At 34.8% G+C, this 20834-nt stretch overlaps 2 protein-coding genes across 10 annotated transcripts in view; one reads left to right on the top strand and one right to left on the bottom strand.

Annotated features, from left to right (window-relative positions):
* Positions 1–17687, bottom strand: part of ESF1 (ESF1 nucleolar pre-rRNA processing protein) — a 60045-nt gene extending 42358 nt beyond the window's left edge. The window contains exons 1-7 of the mRNA XM_039874461.1: positions 17536–17687; positions 15058–15742; positions 9742–10133; positions 9058–9171; positions 4377–4477; positions 3288–3440; positions 989–1103 (exon numbers count right to left, since the gene is read on the bottom strand). Coding sequence (XP_039730395.1) covers positions 989–1103; positions 3288–3440; positions 4377–4477; positions 9058–9171; positions 9742–10133; positions 15058–15742; positions 17536–17562 — 1587 coding nt within the window. The 5' untranslated portion in view covers positions 17563–17687. The remainder of the gene's footprint in view (positions 1–988; positions 1104–3287; positions 3441–4376; positions 4478–9057; positions 9172–9741; positions 10134–15057; positions 15743–17535) is intronic.
* NDUFAF5 (NADH:ubiquinone oxidoreductase complex assembly factor 5) overlaps positions 17683–20834 on the top strand; it is a 29861-nt gene continuing 26709 nt past the window's right edge. For 5 of the 9 annotated variants that reach the window (XR_005655311.1, XR_005655309.1, XR_005655310.1 and 2 more), the window contains exons 1-2: positions 17683–17947; positions 19812–19852. Coding sequence is in view for 2 of the 9 variants with exons in the window: in XM_039874463.1 (XP_039730397.1) it covers positions 17726–17947; positions 19812–19852 (263 nt within the window). In the remaining 7 variants the exon portion in view is untranslated. Of the gene's footprint in view, positions 17948–19811; positions 19853–20834 lie in introns of those variants that run through there. The other 4 variants (XM_039874466.1, XM_039874465.1, XM_039874462.1 and 1 more) reach the window with 3 other exon arrangements.

Here is a 20834-nt window from a genome sequence, read left to right as displayed (position 1 = left end):
TAAAATAGCTGCCATTGTCTTAGAACTTCTAGCTAGTCACAAGATTCAGAATACCCCTATTCTGATAATTAAACCTGAGCTGAGGACCACAAAAACACTGCTGGAACTGTGACAGATGAGGATGATACAGCCAGACACTAAGAACTCCAGACTGGCTGGCTGGACAGGTTTGCCCTGGTCATTTTTCAGTTTTGAAAATGACACGACTCTACATTTTATGTGACTAAATCTTTTAGACTTCAATTATCATGTAATGGTGGGGTTTTACTATACTTGGTAACTAACCAAGGCCACACAGTGCTCACCACTATGACAGATACACAAACCCCTCTTTTGGCCACCAGTTCATCCTCAGAAGAGCATGGTTATCTGTCATAGGAAAGGCAATAGGAAGCCTGTATGGATGCTGCAGAGTCCAACCGTGGACAGGTTAATGGCACGAGGGGAGGAGGGAGGAAGAAAAGAGAGAAGGTAGGTAGCTAAGTAGCAAACTAATTCAACAGAAATCTTTTGGCTATTTGTTATTAAGCATTAATGTAACATCTAGTAGTCCTGAGTTATCCTACTTCAATTGTTTTTATAATTTTAGACAATATCTGCAGAAAAAAATGTTTTACTATTTTAAATTTCTACTAGTATTGTTTTAACTGTGATTTGAGGTAATCTGTTACCTCCTTCCTACTACTCCCTAAGATATTAATAACTGACATATTATTTATTAAAGACTCTATTCAATAAAAGTACATGAGAAAAACAAGAGAAAAAAACATTCTCAGGTGACTGACTCAGGCTTTAGGCATAACAAAAATCTGAAAAGTTTCAAACAGATGTGGTAGATAAAAATGCAAATATATTTGTGTCTCATTACTATTGTGCATTAAAATTTTGAATACTTTCCATTCCTAAAAATGCTGTAAGTAAATAGTACGCAAAGCCTTTTCTTAAAACAATAGAGTCCAGTTACACATTTTTAAAAGTTAAGAAATACCGTTGATGTTCCCATTGCAGCAGATGTGAAATATTTTGGTTTATATGCTGTTAAATCCACTTCTAAGGCTATGTCCTTGGGCTCATCATCAAAAGTAGTATCATCTGGTATAAACCTAAGAAACAAACAGAAAATAAATTTATTTAAACATATGCTACAGTAATAAACAACCAGAGTTTAGATTCTCTTCTAATTAGTTATAGTTTATACATACATACCATATAAAGGTTTCTATAGAACACACATGTAGATGAGGCAAACAATGTTAGAAATAACCTTGGCACAAAATTTGTGAAATTCATAAGCTATAAATCTGTAATTCCACTAAATTTAAGTGAACTCTGTGTAGGTAGAAACTCTGCATTAGGAGTCAGCTAATATGAGTCAGGTGCAAACACACATGGGTCCCTCATGTTTCAAGAAGACCTAGACTCCAGATAGTGTACTCATTGGCTTGCTACATGATATTCTGAAGATCAAATAATTATTAAAGGGTAAGTGTTCTGAATATAAAGTATCATACACTGAAAATAAGGAGCTTAAGGTTGGTTCTTCAACACTAAAAAATCCTAACAATATCATCTTATAATTTTTTTCACAAATAAACAGTTGTTAAATGTAAATTAGCCACTGTAATTGTTACACAATTCCTGGGCATTAGGCTAAGGAACTGGGGTTGGGGGAGCAGAGTTAAATAGTCCATGGCTACTATATTTAGGTTTTTAAATTCATATAGATTTTATCTACACAACAAAAAGCATATGCTGTATATTCCATCAAAAATGATCTGAGGGCAAGGGAGGAATAGATAATTAAAATTCATTACATCTACATTAATATCCTCTTCTAGCTATACTTTTGCACACACTTAGCAGAAGAAAAACAAATATCTGAGATTAATATTTTTAACTTATTAATGTGAATGCTCTTATATTTTGGGACAAATGAAAAAAGGTTTCCCTATTTTTCATTGTTTCATTTTTTCATTTTCATTGGGACAAATGAAAAAAGGTTTCCCTAGTTAACTAGATGGCAGCCGAAAACCCAATTTTCTTTTCTGATGTTATATATGATGAAATAAAACAGAGAATGTAAATTTTTATCAAGGTCACTGATCTGATTTTCTAGGCATTGTCAGGACTTATCCTAACACTGCATGAAAATGCCCCCAAAAGAAAACATAAAAAAAGAACAATCCTAAAAAGAGCATGTTAACATAAATTCATGATACCCGAAGACAGTCTAACAAATGTTTGTTAACTACTATTTAAACATTCAAAACAAAAGCCTCCTATTGAAATTGTTAACACAAAATAGAAGGAAATAGTTTGCCTCATGAGATGCCCTTCTTGCTATATACTTCGGCATGCTAAAATCTTACCCCAAATTATCAATTCAAAAATTTTTATTTGTGTTTTCCTACCAGTCGGAATGCTTTTGAAATATGAAAGCCATAGTGACTATGTACTGATGCCTATTTTCCCTAAAATATTCCACTTTAAGAACAAAGCCTCTAATAAACCTGGATGCAAAGAAGTGATTTCTACTGAAAATGATCACAGCAGAATGGTTTACTAGGTTCAAAAGGACTAGGCTAATGATAAAATGGTACAGTAGTTCAGCTTCCTGTTTCCTTAGAACTGACATTCACAATTACCTACAGTTTTTCAGCTCTGGGTCAGTGAAGCCTGAGCATGTGGTGAAAATAATGCTCAAAATGTGAAGACATTGCCAACAACATAATCCATTCACTTACCAGCATTTAGAGCAGCGCTGTTCAATAGAACTTTCTGAGACAACAGCAATGGTCTGTGTCTGCTCTGTTGAACGTGGTCATTGAGTACTTAAAATATGTTTAGTGTGACTAAGCAAATGAATTTTAAATTTTTAATTAAATTTAAATAGTCTGATGTGACTGTGGCTACTATATTGGACAGCACAGATCTAGAGGTACCAGTTTATTAGCAAATTCCTTTGCCACCACTTTAATGCTTTTTTAAAAGTTAATTTATCGGGTTCTTAGTTCTAAAAGACAGTTGCAAAGAAATATCACTATGTATAATCCATCATCCTAAAAACACAGCCAACAGATTTGAAAGGACATAAATGTAGGGTGACTCATTTCAGCATTTTCTCAATCAAGTTTTCCTTCTTAAGGGTGATATTCCATAAGACAGAGTTCATCAAAAAACAAAAAATCCTCTTTTAAACAACAGACAGCACTACCCATTCTAATATTTTACTTCTTACAATTATGCTGTGTTACAAGATTAAATTGGTAAGACACATACTGGATTACCTTAGATCTATGAATGAACAACTGCTTTCAAATTCCAGGCCGTCACAATCCTCATAAAGCTTAGCGGCTGTTTCTGGAGAATCACAGTCTACTACTGCATAATAGTACTTTAATCGTTTGAATTGATAATCTCTCAATTTTTCTCTAGAGGTCCTAAAAGGAAAAAACTCATTAAGCTTATTTATACAGGAACATAAATACCAATATCCTTTTAAAGAAACAAATGTAATTGTTTCAAGAAAAATATATTACAACTTTCATACCAATCCATTCTTTATGACTTTGCCTTTATGAACATTAAATACTAAAGTTCAATTTATTATTTTTGACAAGGTACAGACTAGGTAATTTAATTGGAATTTGGTATCTGGAAAAGGAGAGTATAAGAATTACATGTGCTTACCACTGATTTTAATTCTTAGAACAGTTATTTTGTTTGTTTCAGTACAATATACACCTTCTCGAGCAAAACTGATGGACAATTAACCACTGTATTATAAGATATGCTAGAAAAGCATTAGCTCTAATTATAAAAAATGATGTGTTGTCAAGTCTAAATGGTTGTAAGTTTAATTTACACTTAACTACAACATTCTTTGAGGGTATGCATCTGCTCTCTTCTGCCATCAATATATTTAATCACCATTTTTATTAAGTGCACATATGGCTCCATCTAGTGGTTTAACGACTACCTTAATTTTTTTATATACTACATTATCATGACAAAGAACTTTTAATCATTCTTTTAATTTTTCTATTTAATTTTCAAATTAGAAAAATTATATAATTTCAAGACAAATAGAGTTTTAATGCCACTTATATGGAAAGCGATATATCAAGAAAAAAGCAAAACTTATTAATTCAGAGCAATGAAACTGAGAACTCTAAATCAGTTTAATCATGAAACGTTTTTCAAAACTGCTACAATTTTTCTCATGAGTATAGAAATAGAAATGTACACACAAAGTATTGCTGTAATAGTGTGCCACTTCTGACAGACTTTAATCTGCTTTGCAAAAGTAGCCAGATTTCTGAATTAGTAACATGAATTTATGAGATTTAGTTTTATTATCTATAGCGATTTAATACCAGTCCTTTTCAGGGGCATCTTCAGGAATACTTAATAACTCTACTGGTCCTTGAACTTGCTCTTCCTTTATCCTCTGCTTGCCAAACTCCGAAGGATATATCTAAACACAAAAAAGTAAGATCAATGTAATTTATACTCTTCTTTTCTTACAAAATCCAGACCTGTTAAGATCAGGAACTCTGAAGAGTTACAAATGGACTCAATGAAAACAGCAAGATGACCACAACCGCTGTAGGAAACTAAAGCACCCTGAGGAATCTCCTTAACAAGTCATTTTGGCTGGAGAGTAAAAAATGTGGTGCTTAGGAACAAAAATAGAATATGTCCTCCATACATCAACTGGGAAAAGATAGTTCGAGAATCCAAGGGAAAAATTAAGAAAAACGAAACAAGATTTTAAGCTCAAGGAACTCAATGTAAACATGCACACTAAAAATGACTGGATTAACTAGTTTACATGAATAAATGAAAAATGATTAAAGAAATATATAAAACATAATGAAGAAAAACAATTTTGTAAATATTCAACTAAGTCATACCATTTATGTAATGCTTTCTTTTAAAGACATTCCTTTTAATAGAATGGGACTGATAACAATCTCATCACATAGATATGGTCCTGATATAAGAAAAAGGATTCATCCTTACCAGAATTTAGTATTTTCATCCTATACTGGCTACTTCTGAGAGTCGAGAAATATAATTGTATTAATGTGCACTGTTCTGACACTACTGGGCATATACATTTAACTAATCCATATTTTTTTGAATCGTGTGAAATATGCCATTTATCAACCAGGAGATTTGAGTTTTTCTTACTACTTTGAGTTGTATATAATAGGTCTTCATGTAGAATTTTTATATATGTAAATATATGTAAACAGATCTGTTGATTCTTTGTTTTCTTTTCTTTTTCATAAGTCTAGAAATTCCTACTACCAATCTCCTGAAACACAAGATTTAACAAAAATACAATTCTATTTTATTCTGTTTCTGTGGTCTTTAAATTTTTTTTCTTTACTTCATCTGGAGTTTATTTTGGATTCTTATGAGGTGAGGATCTCAACTAAGTTCTCTATACAAAAACTTGCCTCTTTGTCCCAATATCATGATCAAATCATCATACAAACTTTTCTATCTATTCCATACCATCAATTTGTCCCACTATTTTTACCCAAACTTGTTAATTCTCGTAGCATTAGAAAATGTTTAGATATTAAAACTGGTAGGATAAATCTTTTTATACTGATATGATTTTCAAAATTTATTCATCATCCTTGTTGTTTATTCTTTTAGATGATTACTGGTATATTTTTTCTTAACTTTCACTTGAACTGAGATTTTGAAACTATACTAAAACTGGAGAACTGACATCTTTAAATATTAAACATAACAATTTAGAGTTGTTTCAGGCACTGTACTACTCAGTATGAGATCCTTTTCATTTAACCTTTACAACTACACTAGATAGTATTGTTATATCCACTTGTCAGACAACATATTTGAGAGGTTAACAAAATGCCCAAGATCACACAGCATGTATTATAATCAAGATTTGAAAGCAGGTATGTCATACTGGAAAGACTGATTTTTAATCACTATGCTGGTTCTTTAGAAATATGGTATCTCAAAAGTTATTTAAGTTTTTCAGATTTATCAAGTGTTATAGTTTACTTCATATAGGTCATATGTGTTTAAGGTAATTTCCAAGGACTGTATGTTTCTAATGCTAATAAGATTTTTTTCTTAATTGGTTAAGCTGGTAATGAAGAATGCAATTTATTTCTTAAATATTTATCCCCTCTCTTTTTTTGACAGTATAAAAGAAAAGTTTTATTAGAAGGGAAAGTACACTTTCAGTTGTAGAAGCAGGCCTGAGCAAGAGAAGTGTGGCTCAAAAGGCCTTAAATATTTATCTCATACCCTGGCCCTTTACTGAGTTTGTATTATAATACCTTCTCAATTGATTTATGTGGGTTTTTAAATTATACATAATCATATAACCCATTAGTAATAATAATTTTACCTCTTCCATTCTACCTTTGAAGCCTGTTATATCAGTTTCATTCTTAACTGTATTAAACAATTTCCAGATAAATTATTTCCCTTGAAAAGAAAACTATGGCTTAAAAAAAATGAGAATCAGAAGTGGAAAAAATGGCATAGATGATAGAGGCTTTGTTCATCTCTTTTGTAACCAAATCAAAGTTGTGACAGAAACACAGAGCAAAAACAGCAAGCAAAGTTGCCTGAGATCCAGATAAACAGAAGTACTACAACTAGGGTAGAAAGTAGGAGGGGGTGAAGACACGAGGCTGCCCAGTCCTGAGCAGCTGAGTGGGACAGAGGTTATGGCAGCTGTAACTGGCAGCTGCAGACACTGCTTGCTTAAGGGGTCCATATCCGCGAGCGGACTTTCATGATGATGGAACTGCTAGTTCTGATCACCAGCGCCAGGTGGGATTCACAGAAGGCACCAGAGACTTACAGGGGAACACTGAGTTGTCAGTGAGGGCCGGGGGTGAGGCTCTCTCCTAGGCAGAAGTGCTGGAGGTATTCATTGTTCCCGTTGAGCCTTGTCCCTTCCCAGTGTGCGGAAACAGCACCGCCAGAGCTGAGACATCATCAAACTAGATAACAGAAGTCGCTTTGCCCAGAAGATTCCCTGAAACTCTGCGTCCCCTAACTTGTAGCCCTGTCCAAGCCACATCCAATTGTGTCCTCGGCGAGTCCTATGCTCCTTGCTGAGCAGTGCCAAGACACACTGGTAGCAGCGGGCCCCAGTTTCTGGTGTGGTCTCTTGAGGCAACTATAAGCTCAGCATCTGTGGACTGCTTGCTGAATCTAAACAAGTGGCCCCAGAGGGGAACAAACTGGGGCTAAACTTGGCCTGCAGCTGACCCCCTCTCAGGACCATGCCATTGGACATCTACTACACAAAATAATGCTAATAAGACCAGGAGACTTAGGAGCTTTGATTAGTACATAGAAACAGACACAGAAAGACAGCCAAAATGGGAAGACAAAGGAGCAGAAACCATATGAGAGAACAGAACAGAGATCCAGGAATAATGGCGTCAAGCAATGTAACAGATGCAGAGTTCAAAACACTGGTTACAAAGATGACCAATAAACTCAGGGAAAGTGTAGATGAATTCAGTGAGAACTTTAACAAAGAGATAAAAAACATAAAACTTGAAATGGAAATTATAACACGGAACCAGTCTGAAACGAAGGACACATTATCTGAGATGATGAGTATATTAGAGAGAATCAACAGAGTAGATAAAGAAGAGGATCGAACCACCTATATAAAGGATGGGGAAGCCAAGGATACTTAATCAGACCAGCAAGATAAAAGCCAAGACTATAATAATAATTTAAGGAGCCTATGGGACACAATTAAATGAAAAAATATCTGTGTCATGGGAGTACCTCAAGGAAAATAAGAAGAGCTATTTGATGAAATAACAATAGAAAACTTCCCTAATCTGGTGAAGAAAATAGACATACAATCCCACAAAGCTCAGAGAGTCCCAAAAAAGATGAACCCAAAGAGGCTCACACCAAGACACGTTATAGTTAAAATGTCAAAGGTTAAATACAAAGAGAGAAGCTTAAAAGCAGCAAGACAAAAGCAGTTAGTTATCTACAAGGGACTAATAAGACTGGCAGCTGATTTCTCAAAAGAAACTATGCAGGACAGAAAGGTTTGGCACAAAATATTCAACGTGATGAAAACCCAGGATCTATAACCAAGAACACTTTATCCAGCAAAGCTAATTTAGAGTCCAAGGACAGATAAAGAGCTTCCCAGACAAAAATAAGCTAAAGGAATTCATCAACGCCAAGCCAGTATTATAGGAAATGTTGAAGGGACTTCTTTAAGAAAAGCATGAATGAAGAATAGTAATAATGACATTCCTATCCACAAGTACTTCAAATGGAAAAGAATTAAGTGCTCCAACCAAAAGATAGAGTGGCTGAATGAATAAGAAAACAAGGCCCTTACACATGCTGCCTACAAGAGACTCACTTCAGATTAAAAAACACAGACTAAAAGGAAGGGGATGGAAAAAGATATTGCCTTGATGGACCCAGAGGGTATACTGCACTGCATGAAATGCGTTGGATAGAGTAAAATATCGCATGATATCACGTACATGTGGAATTTAAAGAAAAAAATAAAAAACAACAACAACAAAAGTGGAAATAAACTCATAAAGAGAATATTTTGAGGGCTACTAGATGAGTGAAGGAGGGAAACAGCAAAAAAAGGCAAAGGGATTAAGAAGTACAAATGGATAGTTACAAAAAAGACATGGAGATATAAAAGTATAACATAAAGAAAATAATTAGTAATGTAATAAATATGTAATGGAGAAGAGGGGTAATAAATTTAGTGGGGTGACCACCTTGTAAGTTATACAGATCTCTAACCACTATGCTGTACAACTGAAACTAATATATTATTGTAGGCCAGCTATAACTGGGGGGCGGGGGGAAACTAATTGAATTGTACAATGTAAATACAAGCAACTGTCTATTATATTTCAATAAAGCTGGGGGGAAAAAATGTATGCCTTCGACAAAGTTATGCATTAAACAGTAAAAGAAAATAAAAGAAAATCAACTTTAAACACTTAGAAATACTTACTTCAAAATGAAATCAATTCTCACCTTTACAGAAAATATAACTCCTCCTTTAGGTTTAAATGAATTGAACAGAGCCAGCAAATCTTTTGCCTTTAATCTATCCCAGTCCATGTTGCAAACTGCTAATCGATGTGTAATCTGAGAAATAAGAAAAATTATATTATATAATGTATGTGATTCCTGATGCATGCATAATAAAGATGCTAAAATATAATGTCTTCCTTCTCCCAAAATCTGAAATAATCAATAAAATATTTACCTAAGGAGTTTCAATATGTAAAAGACAACTTCAGATTAGTCATACAATAGTTATCTGTCAACAGATAAGCACTTTCTCTAGCTTGGTTTTTGGTTCCTGAATCAGAACATGATGATGAGCTGATTTTGTTAAGCTATTTTGCCAGTAATGCAGGAATGGGGAAGTTGAGTATGGAACCCTGTAGCATTTCTAACAAGTGCAATAGAATTTGTAATCAAGTTATTTTCTACAAATTTCATGTGATGTTTATTTATGTAGAACTTCTTCCTTTATCTGCTTGGACAGATACCTAATTACTATAGACATATTCCATACCAAGAAGTTTTAATCAGAATCATCAAGAGTATCATTTACCAGTAAAGCTTCTCCCACTTAATGACATCAGTCCTACCATCCATAAAAGCTACTTGTACTATGTTCTTCACAAACAATCTTATTCAAAAGATTACCTCATCACCCCGAGGAGCATCTTTATCTAGTTCTCTCCAAGCATGCTCAAAACCAGATTCCTCTGGAAGTACATCTGCCATATCTTCTTCATCTTCCGAACTAGTTTCTATATTTCCTTTGCCTCTTGCAAGATCAGGGCCACTGTCACTTTCATCATCAATCTCACTATCATCACTTTCATCCTCCTCCTCCTCATTTTCTTCATCATTATCATCATCGTCATTATCATCAGCTGAAGATCTAATGCCTGTAATTCCATCTTCAGATTCTTCATCACCTCCTATCTCACTAGCACTTTCTAAATTTTCCTCCAGAGCATTTTTATCAAGGATTTTACCACCCATTGAGTTTTCATAATCATCATTGTCTCTTGCTATTCTAAGTGGAACCACTGCAAAAAAGTTAGAGAGAGAAATTAAGAAAATATAAACAATGAATTTTATTGAATTCAAGTTATTTTGACCTCAAATCCAGTAAAAATATAATTTCTATGAAACAGATTAAATATAAATCCAGCAAAATTCATGTCTAACCAAGTTAACAGAAATCTTAATATATACCTAGGTCATATAAGTAGATTCATACATTCATTCAATATTTATGGAGTACTCATTAGGTGCTCAATATATAATCACCGGTAAAAGAGAAGCAATCAATGCCCTCAATGAACCTCCAGTCAAGTGAAGAGGACAGATGGACAGACACTGATCAAATAAAACCAAATCAATACACATTAAATATAAATATATACACACACACACACACACACACACAAACATAATTATACTAGGAAAAGTGCCAAGAAGGACTGTTATATGATGCTATGAGAACATATAATAGGGGTCCTTAAGTGAGTCCTGACTTGCTACTTGAAGGATAAAGAGGATTTAAGTAGTCAAGGTTAGACAAATAGATTACGGAAATGTTTAAACACGAAGAAAAGCATAGGGAAAGATCCACTAATAGAAAAAAGCTGGAAGGCATGTCTGGATTGCAGACAGCCATAAGAAAAGTAAGAAATTAAACTAAAGGGTTAAACTATCCAAAAACCATGTAGAAGATTTGGACTTTGTTGTAAAGTAATGAAAAGCCACTGCTATTTTCAGAAGGAAAGACATTAGATTTGCATGTTGAAGAGATCACCTTGACTTGTTACCGAAAACTGGAGTGAGTGAAGAGTGGATGTAAATAGAGAATTAGAAGGGTAGTATGTACTCTTGGCAAGAAATGAAGGTATCACTAAGTTGGTGGTTATAAAAATGTAGAGAAATGAACAGAGCTACCTCTGACTTTCAGAATCAGTTAGACGGTAAAACCAATAGTAATTGGTGACAGGTGCACGGTACAGGGCAAAGGAGTTTTAGAAGTGCCAAAAATGAGTCTTATCTTCTCGGTTAGTGGAGCTAGCTGTACAGATAAACAAGCAATGTTGGAAGAGAAACTGTTTGGTAGAAGTAGATCATGAGTTCAGTTTTGAATATGTTGAATTTGAAGTGCCTCTGAGTCATCCAAGAAGACACAGCAAGGGCACTGGCTGTGGAGTCTATAGTTCAGAGAAGTCTGGGCTGGAGATAAAATTTCTGACTCAAACATGTGTAGTGATAACAAGTTGTGATGTGAATAACATTATCCATGAAGGCAGTGAAAGAATGACTTTTCTGCTAAATCTTGAACTTTGTAACTTACAGTTAGCAATACATGAGTGGAAGACTGTTTTCACTTAAATTGGATATTTTAAGCCCTCACAACTCTGGAAGGGCTCATTTTCTATTTCTAAAACAATCATACCCTATCTATGGGCGTGTCTGTGTATAGATATACCTTATATATTTTTTTGCATCTTTAAATTGGAACTTAGTTGAAGACTAGGAATGAAATTGGAACTTAGTTTTTCTCTTGGTCCTATAATCTTATAATAGTCATTCCTTGACCAAGTATTTATTATCTACTACGTACAAAGCATTGGGTTAGGGAAAGGGAAAAGGGAGATGATTTCTAATGTGATTCCATGCTCTTGATGGGTTCATAAACTAAAAGAAATTGTTTACTGATTTATGAAGCTATGTTCTAAAGCATCACAGAGAGAAAGAAACATCTAAATCTGCCTGCGGGGAGATATTTATAAGGAAGACTTCACAAAGATGCCATTTGACCTGAAACTAAATGGAAAGGATTTTTTCAGGAGGAAAAGTAGGAATGGGCTTTTATTTTAGTACCACAAGAGTGTGAGGAGTAATAAAAAGTAACTAACTAGTAGATGTGAAAAAGCTGAAAAAGGGCATTATCATAAGTTCTATTTGTGAGATCAGAAAAACATCACCATACTAAGGTAAGCAACAGAATTTACTTTTAAGCAACATGCTCAGAGATAATACCTTAGGGACCCAGCTCCATCTACCAATGCAATGTTTCTGAAGCATTAGTCATCATATTACTTTTATGGTTTTTACATATCACTGATATTTTTCATTAAATTGAATATTTTTAAATTAAATTTTAAAAATTAGCTTTGTTCTAAGTAATATCCTTGAAATCACAGATGAGATGTAGTGGTTATGTTTTTTCTTAAGATGTTGAAATAAATACATAACCATTAACATAAAAAAAAGCTGAGTAACATCTCACACCTTTTCACATGACAGTGGTACACATATCATACTTTGAGTGTGATACATAAGAAATTTAAAGACATCTAGTATTTTAATATTTTTTGCAAAATCAAATATATTCAGAGTGTTTATTCAATCTTTGCTCAGAGCCCAACATGTACAAAGCTTTATGCTTGATAATGTGGGATTACCTCTTATTCCTAAATGGTACTGCTCTAGCAGTAACTGTAAACACTACTACTTATCCAGCTACTTAAAAAAAAACAAAAACCAAAAAACATCATTTTCTGCCTAATTATAAAAGTAATGAATGCTTGTTGCAAAAAAATTAAGAAAATATAAAGAAAGGATGAATTTTTCCCTCAGATAAGTGGGTAGTTACTTTCCTACATAACTCCCTAAGTTTGTTTTCTATGACATAACCACTAATTTATTTTTAAGTAGCTGGTCATACCATTCATGCTATTTTGTAACCTATTTTTTAAACTGCATATATCACAGTCATGTTTGGATATACCACATCCAATCTCCTAATGATTTATGTTACTTTTTAAAACAATTTAAATACAATGCTACAATGCAAATTTTTTGCACGCATGTCAAATTATTTACTTAAAATAAATTTTTAGAGGGCAAGTACTGGGCATCAGCAACTTAAAATGACACATAATACCCAACTTCAACTCCTCACATCACTTTCACTTATTAGCACTTAAAAAAATCTCAGGCACACAGCAGCTGCTGGAATGATAACTGATGACTAACGAACAAAAGATGGTTATAGACAGTCACTTAATTCCTATTTATAGATAATACCTTTTCTAGACTGTGGAACTACAGTACATGACATGTGCGGAAGAAAGATTCAAAGACTTGAGTTGCAGGCCCAGCCCTGTGCATCCTACATAAATCACTTTAACCCTGTTTCCTGATTGATAAATCCTAATTTCTCAAGGTTATTGAGAATATTAAAGATATATAAAATGATTCTGTAAAATCAATCCAAGATTTGGATACATTATATTGATCTAGTGCCCTAAATCTAGTGAAATTTAAAGTATGCTAGACTAACTTACATCACAAATTCAGCATCAAACCAACCTTATTATTGTTCTCATTTTGGTCTTAATTGTCCAATCAGTAACCAGACTTCTCCTATCCCTTTTCCTTATATCTTACTTTGCTGCCTGGTTTCACTACAAATGGAATGGGATCCCATATACCTGACCCCCCTAATCCTTGCTATTTAGAATTCTGTCCTACCTTCCCAATGTGATCTCAGCCTGTCAAGATTTCTGCCTTTTCCTGATGCCTACCTTTCTTGGGTCCTGTAATTATAACCAGCCTTTGTCTAACTCATGTGAATATCACCAATTTTCAGTTATAATATCAACCAGCAACACCTACACTCACCATTTACTGCTGCCAGCGGTGACGCAAAATTTTAATAAGCTTAATAAATATGTAAATATGAACTAAAATCAGATGTTTCTTATTTCATTCCAAACAGCCATTTCTAGTTATATTATCTGCTCACTCCTTCAGAGATCTTATTACTAATCAAATGGGAATACTGATCTCTTCTGAACATAACCAACCATATATCTTTGCTCACAAAGTCCTTTCCATGTAGAATACTCTACAAATTTTTGTCTCCAAATTTAATCTTTCCAAATCCCTACCAAAATAGCACATCACATATGAATTTTTCTCTGATTACTCTATCTTGAGTGACCTATTCCTCCAAATTCTATAGACCTCTGCTAAACATCCTCTATGGCACTTAAAATTATTCTATTTTATATTATGGTTCTAATTTCTTCCACTTTAGATCTGCACTGTCTGATATGGTAGCCAGCAGACAATGAGCACCTGAAATGTGGCTTATCCAATTTGAGATTAGTATAAAATAGAATGTAAAATATCCCATTAAATTTTTAAAATTGATTACACATTGAAATTTTTTTTGGATATATTAGGTTAAATAAAACTATTAATTTCGCCTGTTTCTTTTTAGTGTGTCTACTTGGAAACTCAAAATTATGTATTTCTATTGGGTAGTGCTTCTTTAAACAAAGGCAACTGCTTAGTTTAGCAAGGTGCTATTTGCAATAGGGGATCTGCAAAGGGGCAAGAAAAGCTGAAATCAAGGCCAAATTCCATTCACCATATTATGCACTATGCAGGGGGCTATGTCTGTTTAGTGGAAAAGAACCTGTTGCTTCACTCAAAGGTGCTATACCTCACCGAACTGAGTTGTATGTCCAGGACATATTTTTTTTATTTGTACAGGCATTATATAAGCTAGCAGTAGTTCTGAGAGGGGAACCATGTCTTATTCACGTTCTGTCAATAAAATGAAGGAATGAGCACTCAACTATACTATTTTCTTCAGACATACCTCTTCTTATCACTTGATAAGTATAACACTATCTGATTAGAGAATATAGCTCTTACCAGCAGCCACCAAATTTGTTTAGCTTCACGACTTAAATGTTTATATCTCTTCTAGCCATTATAGAACCAAATCAAAAATTAATAGTGACTATATGGTATTTTTTTTTCGTATCTTTATACCTTCAAATAAGCACCTGACAATTCCCATTAGACTATGAAAATACTTATTATATATGCTTACTTTTTTTACAAGATCAGAATAAAAATAAACAACATACTACAAAGAATCCTTAATTTTTTCCAACGGACCTGATTGCATTTCTCTTTTTGTCTCAGAATACTTGCTCTTGGGAGATTTCATAATTTCAGAAGTGCCCAAGTCCACTGTCCTTGGACTTCCTTTGGGACATGAGTCTGTATTATGTTGAACAATGTTTTTTTTCATTTTTGTACTTTCTGCTATAAATTTTTCACTATCTTTCTTGGGACTTATTTTTGAATCTACCTTCTTAGATTTGCATGAGTTTTTCATTTTCTGAATTGTGTCAGAGTTATCTAAATTGTTTTTCTTTCCAGAATCCTTTTCGCTAATTTTCTTGCTTTCTTTTTTTTTCTCTTCAACTAGATTTTTTGATTCCATTTCGTTTTTAGTTTGTTTTTTTTTCTTCTTCATTTTCTTTTGGTTCAATGCTTTGTTATCATCATCGGAGAGATCTGAATCAGAATCTGAAAGGTCATAAAAACGTTTCAAGTCCTCTGTAGTGCTGTGGTTGACAGGGCGTCCTCTTTTATCCACAGCATAATTCAACTTGAACTTTTTGTCATGAAACATTGCTCGAAATCTCTTGTCAATTTTGACTTTTCGATCCTTTTCTGGCATTTCCCAAAATCTTGGGTCCTTTGTAATCCGCCTAAATCGCTGGTCACTCATTATTTCTTGTTTGGATGTCATTTTTAAACGTCTGAGTGGACAAATGCTTGAAGAAACCAAATACTAAAAAATAAAACAAATGTTACAATAATTGTTAGGAATAATGAAATGAGAATTTGGGGGGGAATATTAATTCACAATATAGTCTAAGTTAAATGCAAACAAAGTCAAGTCTAATTTCATTTAGAAACTTATTCTGAGTCACATGGAGAAAACCAAAAACTATCAGAATATTCTCTTTTGATTACAGAACATTTTTTTTCTGTATTTTTAATTTTTCAATTACAGTTGACATACAATATTAGTTTCAGTTGTACAACATAGTGATTAGACTTTTATATAACTTATGATCACCCTGATAAATCTAGTACCCATCTGAAACCATACAGTTATTATAATATTGACTATATTCCTTCTGCCATACATCTCCATAACTTTTTCTATTAAAGTTAACATTATTATTATATTAGTTTCAGGTGCACAGCGCAGTGGTTAGCATTTATATAATTTACAAAGTGATTCCCCTAGATGAGTCTAGTACCCACCTGGCACTAAATGTACTTATTACAATATTAATGGCTATATTCCCTACACTGTACTTCACATCCCCTATTCTGTAACTACCAATTTGTACTTCTTAATCCCTTTAACTTTTTTCCCCACCCTCCAAACCACCTCCCATCTAGCAATCACCGGTTTGTTCTCTATTACAGAGAGCATTTGAAAAAATAAATTTAAGGCAAAAGCAAGCACAATTCAAGGGCAAATGCTTACTAGCCAATTGTACTCAGAATTTCTATATTTCTATTTGTATACTTGTATGTGTTACAAGCTAAAAGCTAATGTTAATTAAAAGATTTCAAAGCCTCAATTGGTCTTATTTTTTTCTCCACATTCTGATACCATTCTGTTAATACTTACCTCATGCTACTTCAAACAGCCTTTAGTTCTACAAGGCTAGTCTCATAACTAAACAAACTAAACTCATCAGGTTTAGTCCACAAAATTCCTTCTAGATGGGACCATCCTTCAAGAACCAGGTAAGGTCTCATTCTAGTTAATAAACATCACTTCTTTCAATATTTTAATCTTAGATGTGATAAAGGCCCAAAATGACTGATTCTCCTCCAAAACATATTGTGTGTGTGTACAATTAGTATTGTTTCTTGGAAATAGCCACTAATGATTTAGTATCTCTAGATTTGATTTTTGCAAAGCCAAAAGTCACTGAAATCTAAAAACAAAAAGTAACCAATCAAACAGGGCAGAGTTACTTCGTTTCAAAAGCGTGGCTTGATGAAAAAGCTGTATTTTTTCTTTAAAATTAGAAACAACTTTTTATATACCAAGAAAACTTACATGCTTAAAAACAGTATTAACAATGTCGAGCTCCTTCTATGTGCCAGGTATGTCCAAAGAGCTTTAGATGTATTAAAGCCTTTAACTAACCGAACACCGTTACGACGTAAATATCGTCTCATCCAACTATCAGAGGTAATGTATATAAATGTTTAGAACAAAAGCACTCGACAAACGCTTGATACACAGGGAGGAGAAGGCAACCTGGCCTCACCCCCAACGCCAGCCCTCAGCTCCGTGGTCCACCCTCCCCTTATATCCACTCTCTAACACGGGGAACACTGGGGTGGCCCAAAACGAGGGTCTCCTTCCCGACGCTATTTTGGCGCAGCTATTGGACTGAGGTCCCTCGACAAGACCCTGAGGAGAACCAAGGAACTCTGAAAACTGAGGCCAGAAAGGGAAAGAGGAAGGGCGCAGCCTTCACAAATCCGGAAACGCTGTCATGAACTGTTTCTGCTCGCTTCATAGTCCCTGTTGAACCCAATTCCACTCACCTCGTTGGAGCCCTCTCGGAACCTCATGTGAGACCCACACCCACAATCCTCCGCGTGACGCTCCGCCGTAACGGCACGCGAACTGGGTCAAACTACTTCCTCTTTTCTCCTACAAAGAGCTCTAGTCTAAAGAAGCCGCGGCGGCGCATGCGCACGACAAAGGCGCCTGCAAGTGGCGTCATCCAGGGAGATGCTGCGGCTGACCAGGTTCTCCCTCCTGGGGCGGCGACCTCCAGTGGCGAGGGTCCCCGCGAAGAACCTCGGCCTCAGAAAGGCCGCCTCTGGCAGTTCTCCCTCGGGCAGCGCCTCGCCCAGAGCCCTAAATATCTTCGACCGGGATTTGAAGAGGAAACAGAAGAACTGGGCGGCGCGGCAGCCTGAGCCTATGAAGTTTGACTACCTGAAGGACGAAGTGAGTTCGTCTGGGGCGGCGGGGTAGGGCAGCGCGGAGTCTTGGTTTTGGGTCTGGGCCTCTGGCCAGGCCCGGAACGACCCTACCTTGCTGTGTGACCTTGAGCAGCGCCTTGCCTGTCTGGGCCACTACTGTAATCACGGAAGGGCTGGGGTCGGATATTTGTAAGGTGCTTTTCGTTCGTTCGTTCCTTCGTTCAGTCACTCAGCAAATATTGCTTGAATTACGAGGTATGTCCAAGGCAAAGTGGATAGTCCAATTGAGATGTGCTGTTAAGTGTAATGTACACTTGGATTTCAATGACTTAGTATGAAATAAGAGTGTGAAATATTTCTCTATTAACTTTTTATATTGATTATACTTTGAAATACTTTTGATATATTGGGTTAAATAATACGTAAAAATTAATTTCTTCTCTTTTTACTTTATTTAAAGTGGCTACTAGAAAATTTTAAATTTCACATGTGGCTCTCATTGTTTTTCTATTGGCCAGCACTGCTGTAAAAGAATGTGAAGCTGTTGAATAGTTATAAGCAGTGGAGTGATCTGGTTTACGTTTAGGAAGGTCAAATTAAGATACATTAAGATCTTGGTTTCTCTTTGCTGGTTTGAGAGACCGCTTCCTCTCTGCCCTGGTGGACTAGGAACTGAAGACAGGTTCTAGACAGGCAACACCTAACCCAGGCCTGTGTAAATGTTTCTTCAGCGATGGAACAAAATTGAAGTCAAGTAAAACGAGCTCTTTCAAGCCAGTGCAGCAAACAATTATTGAGCTACTTAGGGCAAGCCCTGGCCTGAGCAGGTGATTGACTCTTTGTTCTCTGGGTTCATGATGGCATGTACTTAGAGTTTTGCATTGCTGGCCATTCTTCTTCAAGAAAAGCTCCTGGGTTACAATTTGAGGTCTTGCCAATGTTCAGGACTAGAATAAATGACATAACATATATGAGAGTTCTTTTTATAATTAATACAAGGTAGTCATATTAGAAATGATGTGCAAAGTGAACTCCCCTGGAAAAAGACTCCTGCTATACTTCCTCCTTTCCTCACATCTCCTTCAAAAGCAAATACAAGTATGTTCTGAACTTTCAAGTTCTGATAGAAACTCTGGGGTGTTTATGAAGGAATGAGCAGAATGTGAGGAAGTCTAGGCTCCCACATCTTTTATTTCTTCCAGATGAAGCTAGCTCATTAAGAGGAGGCACTTACCTTACGACTCTTAAACTGTTATGGCATTAGGGAGGGAGCGCCAAATATATGGTTTCTTCAGATTGGGCTGACTTTTTCTAATTGGCAGATATTGTACATAAGGTTGTTTACTCATTTAGAAATTCCACAAAATGTGTTAATGGTCATCAAATAATAGTTTTTATTAAGTGATTAAGTTTATATACTGATCTGTTATAAACCACAGTTAACTAAATAATTTTTCACTTTCATATACCTCATGCTAATATTGGTGGACAATAATGTGCCTGCTATGTTCTGTTGCTTTTCATCCTTGTGATCTTATAGCACAGGGAGTATAAAAAGGTTATATAGATATGGGGGGAGGGAGAGAGAGAGGAAAAAGAGTGAGAAGAGAATGAGCGAATACGTTTAGTCTTAATTTCCTTAAATTGACTTCTGAAGTAATTTGCTCCAATTTTTTTTTCCTGGGAAATTTTAATATCTTATGTTCCTATTCAGATCTGAAAAGAAAGTTGCTGTGGTCAAATTGAAAAGAGAATAAAAGGAAGTCTTTATAAACATGTTGAAACATAAGTAACGTATGGATTGTTGAATCCTGGAAAAAGTGTGTTACTTCTCTGTTAAACCTACTTCTTTTACATTGTGTACATCATTGCCTCTTGAAATCCTTTAGGTTGGAAGTCGGATCGCAGATCGTGTATATGACATACCCAGGTACGTATTGACAAGTAATAATAAAATACAATCAACTTTTGACTTGAGACATGAGAGATTAAATACTGAGAGCCTGATAGTTGGAATAGCAGAACCTGGAGGAATTCATTGCCAGGATTAGTGATTTTAATCACTTTCTAAGTCTCTTCCTTTTTCTGTCTGGGAGAGCTAGTGTTTTTTCTTCATTGTTGCCTAGAAAAAGAATGAATGGAAACACACAACACCTAGTTTCTCTCCAAGTCTGAATGACTGATCTACTTGATTTGGCCAAAAGTCAGTAATGGAAAGATTGTGCCAAAAATGGAGATAAAGAATTGACTACATGTCAGTTTTTAAGGTTTACTAAACCCACTTGAAAATAAACAACAGAATCTTTTACCATCTGAGTGAAGGAGAGTATCTACCTAGATTTGTTTCCCAGTCAGATTATATCAGACTTTGACCTTTTATCTTAAGTATTCCTAATGGCAGTAAATGTTCTATGACAATTATATAGAGGCAGATTTGAGAAAAGAATACTTTCTTCAAGTAATTATTAAAACTTTGATAGATTCTTTGGTCTATGTTAGACATAATGAAAGCTTTACAGATTTGAGTTTACGTACCAGGAACCACAGTTAATGGCTTTGTTGTTGAATTGCTCTGTGATGTTAGTAAATCACTTTTTGTGCTCCTTTTTTTAAAAGACATCTATTAAATTAGACCGATATGGGATTAATTTAGTACATTTGCCTACAAAAAAGAGAATTTTGTAAAATCACAAACTCATATTTTAGATATATCCTTGCTACTAAAGAGCCTTAGTATAAATTAATTTTGTAAGATTTAAAAAAAAAGCTTTATTGTTGCAAATAATCACTCCCATTTCATCTGTTTTATTAGTTCCATTATTTTAATGATCTGAAAAATAGTTAATTCTCTAAACTGTATTCATTTATCTGGATTTGAGGCCATTTGTGATTTAATAAAAGAAACATTAAAT

The sequence above is a fragment of the Pteropus medius genome, unplaced genomic scaffold (assembly GCF_902729225.1).
Source record: "Pteropus medius unplaced genomic scaffold, Ma_sr-lr_union100, whole genome shotgun sequence".
Taxonomy (NCBI): domain Eukaryota; kingdom Metazoa; phylum Chordata; class Mammalia; order Chiroptera; family Pteropodidae; genus Pteropus; species Pteropus medius.
Note: the sequence above shows the minus strand (reverse complement) of the source record. Positions and strands in the feature narration are given on the sequence as shown.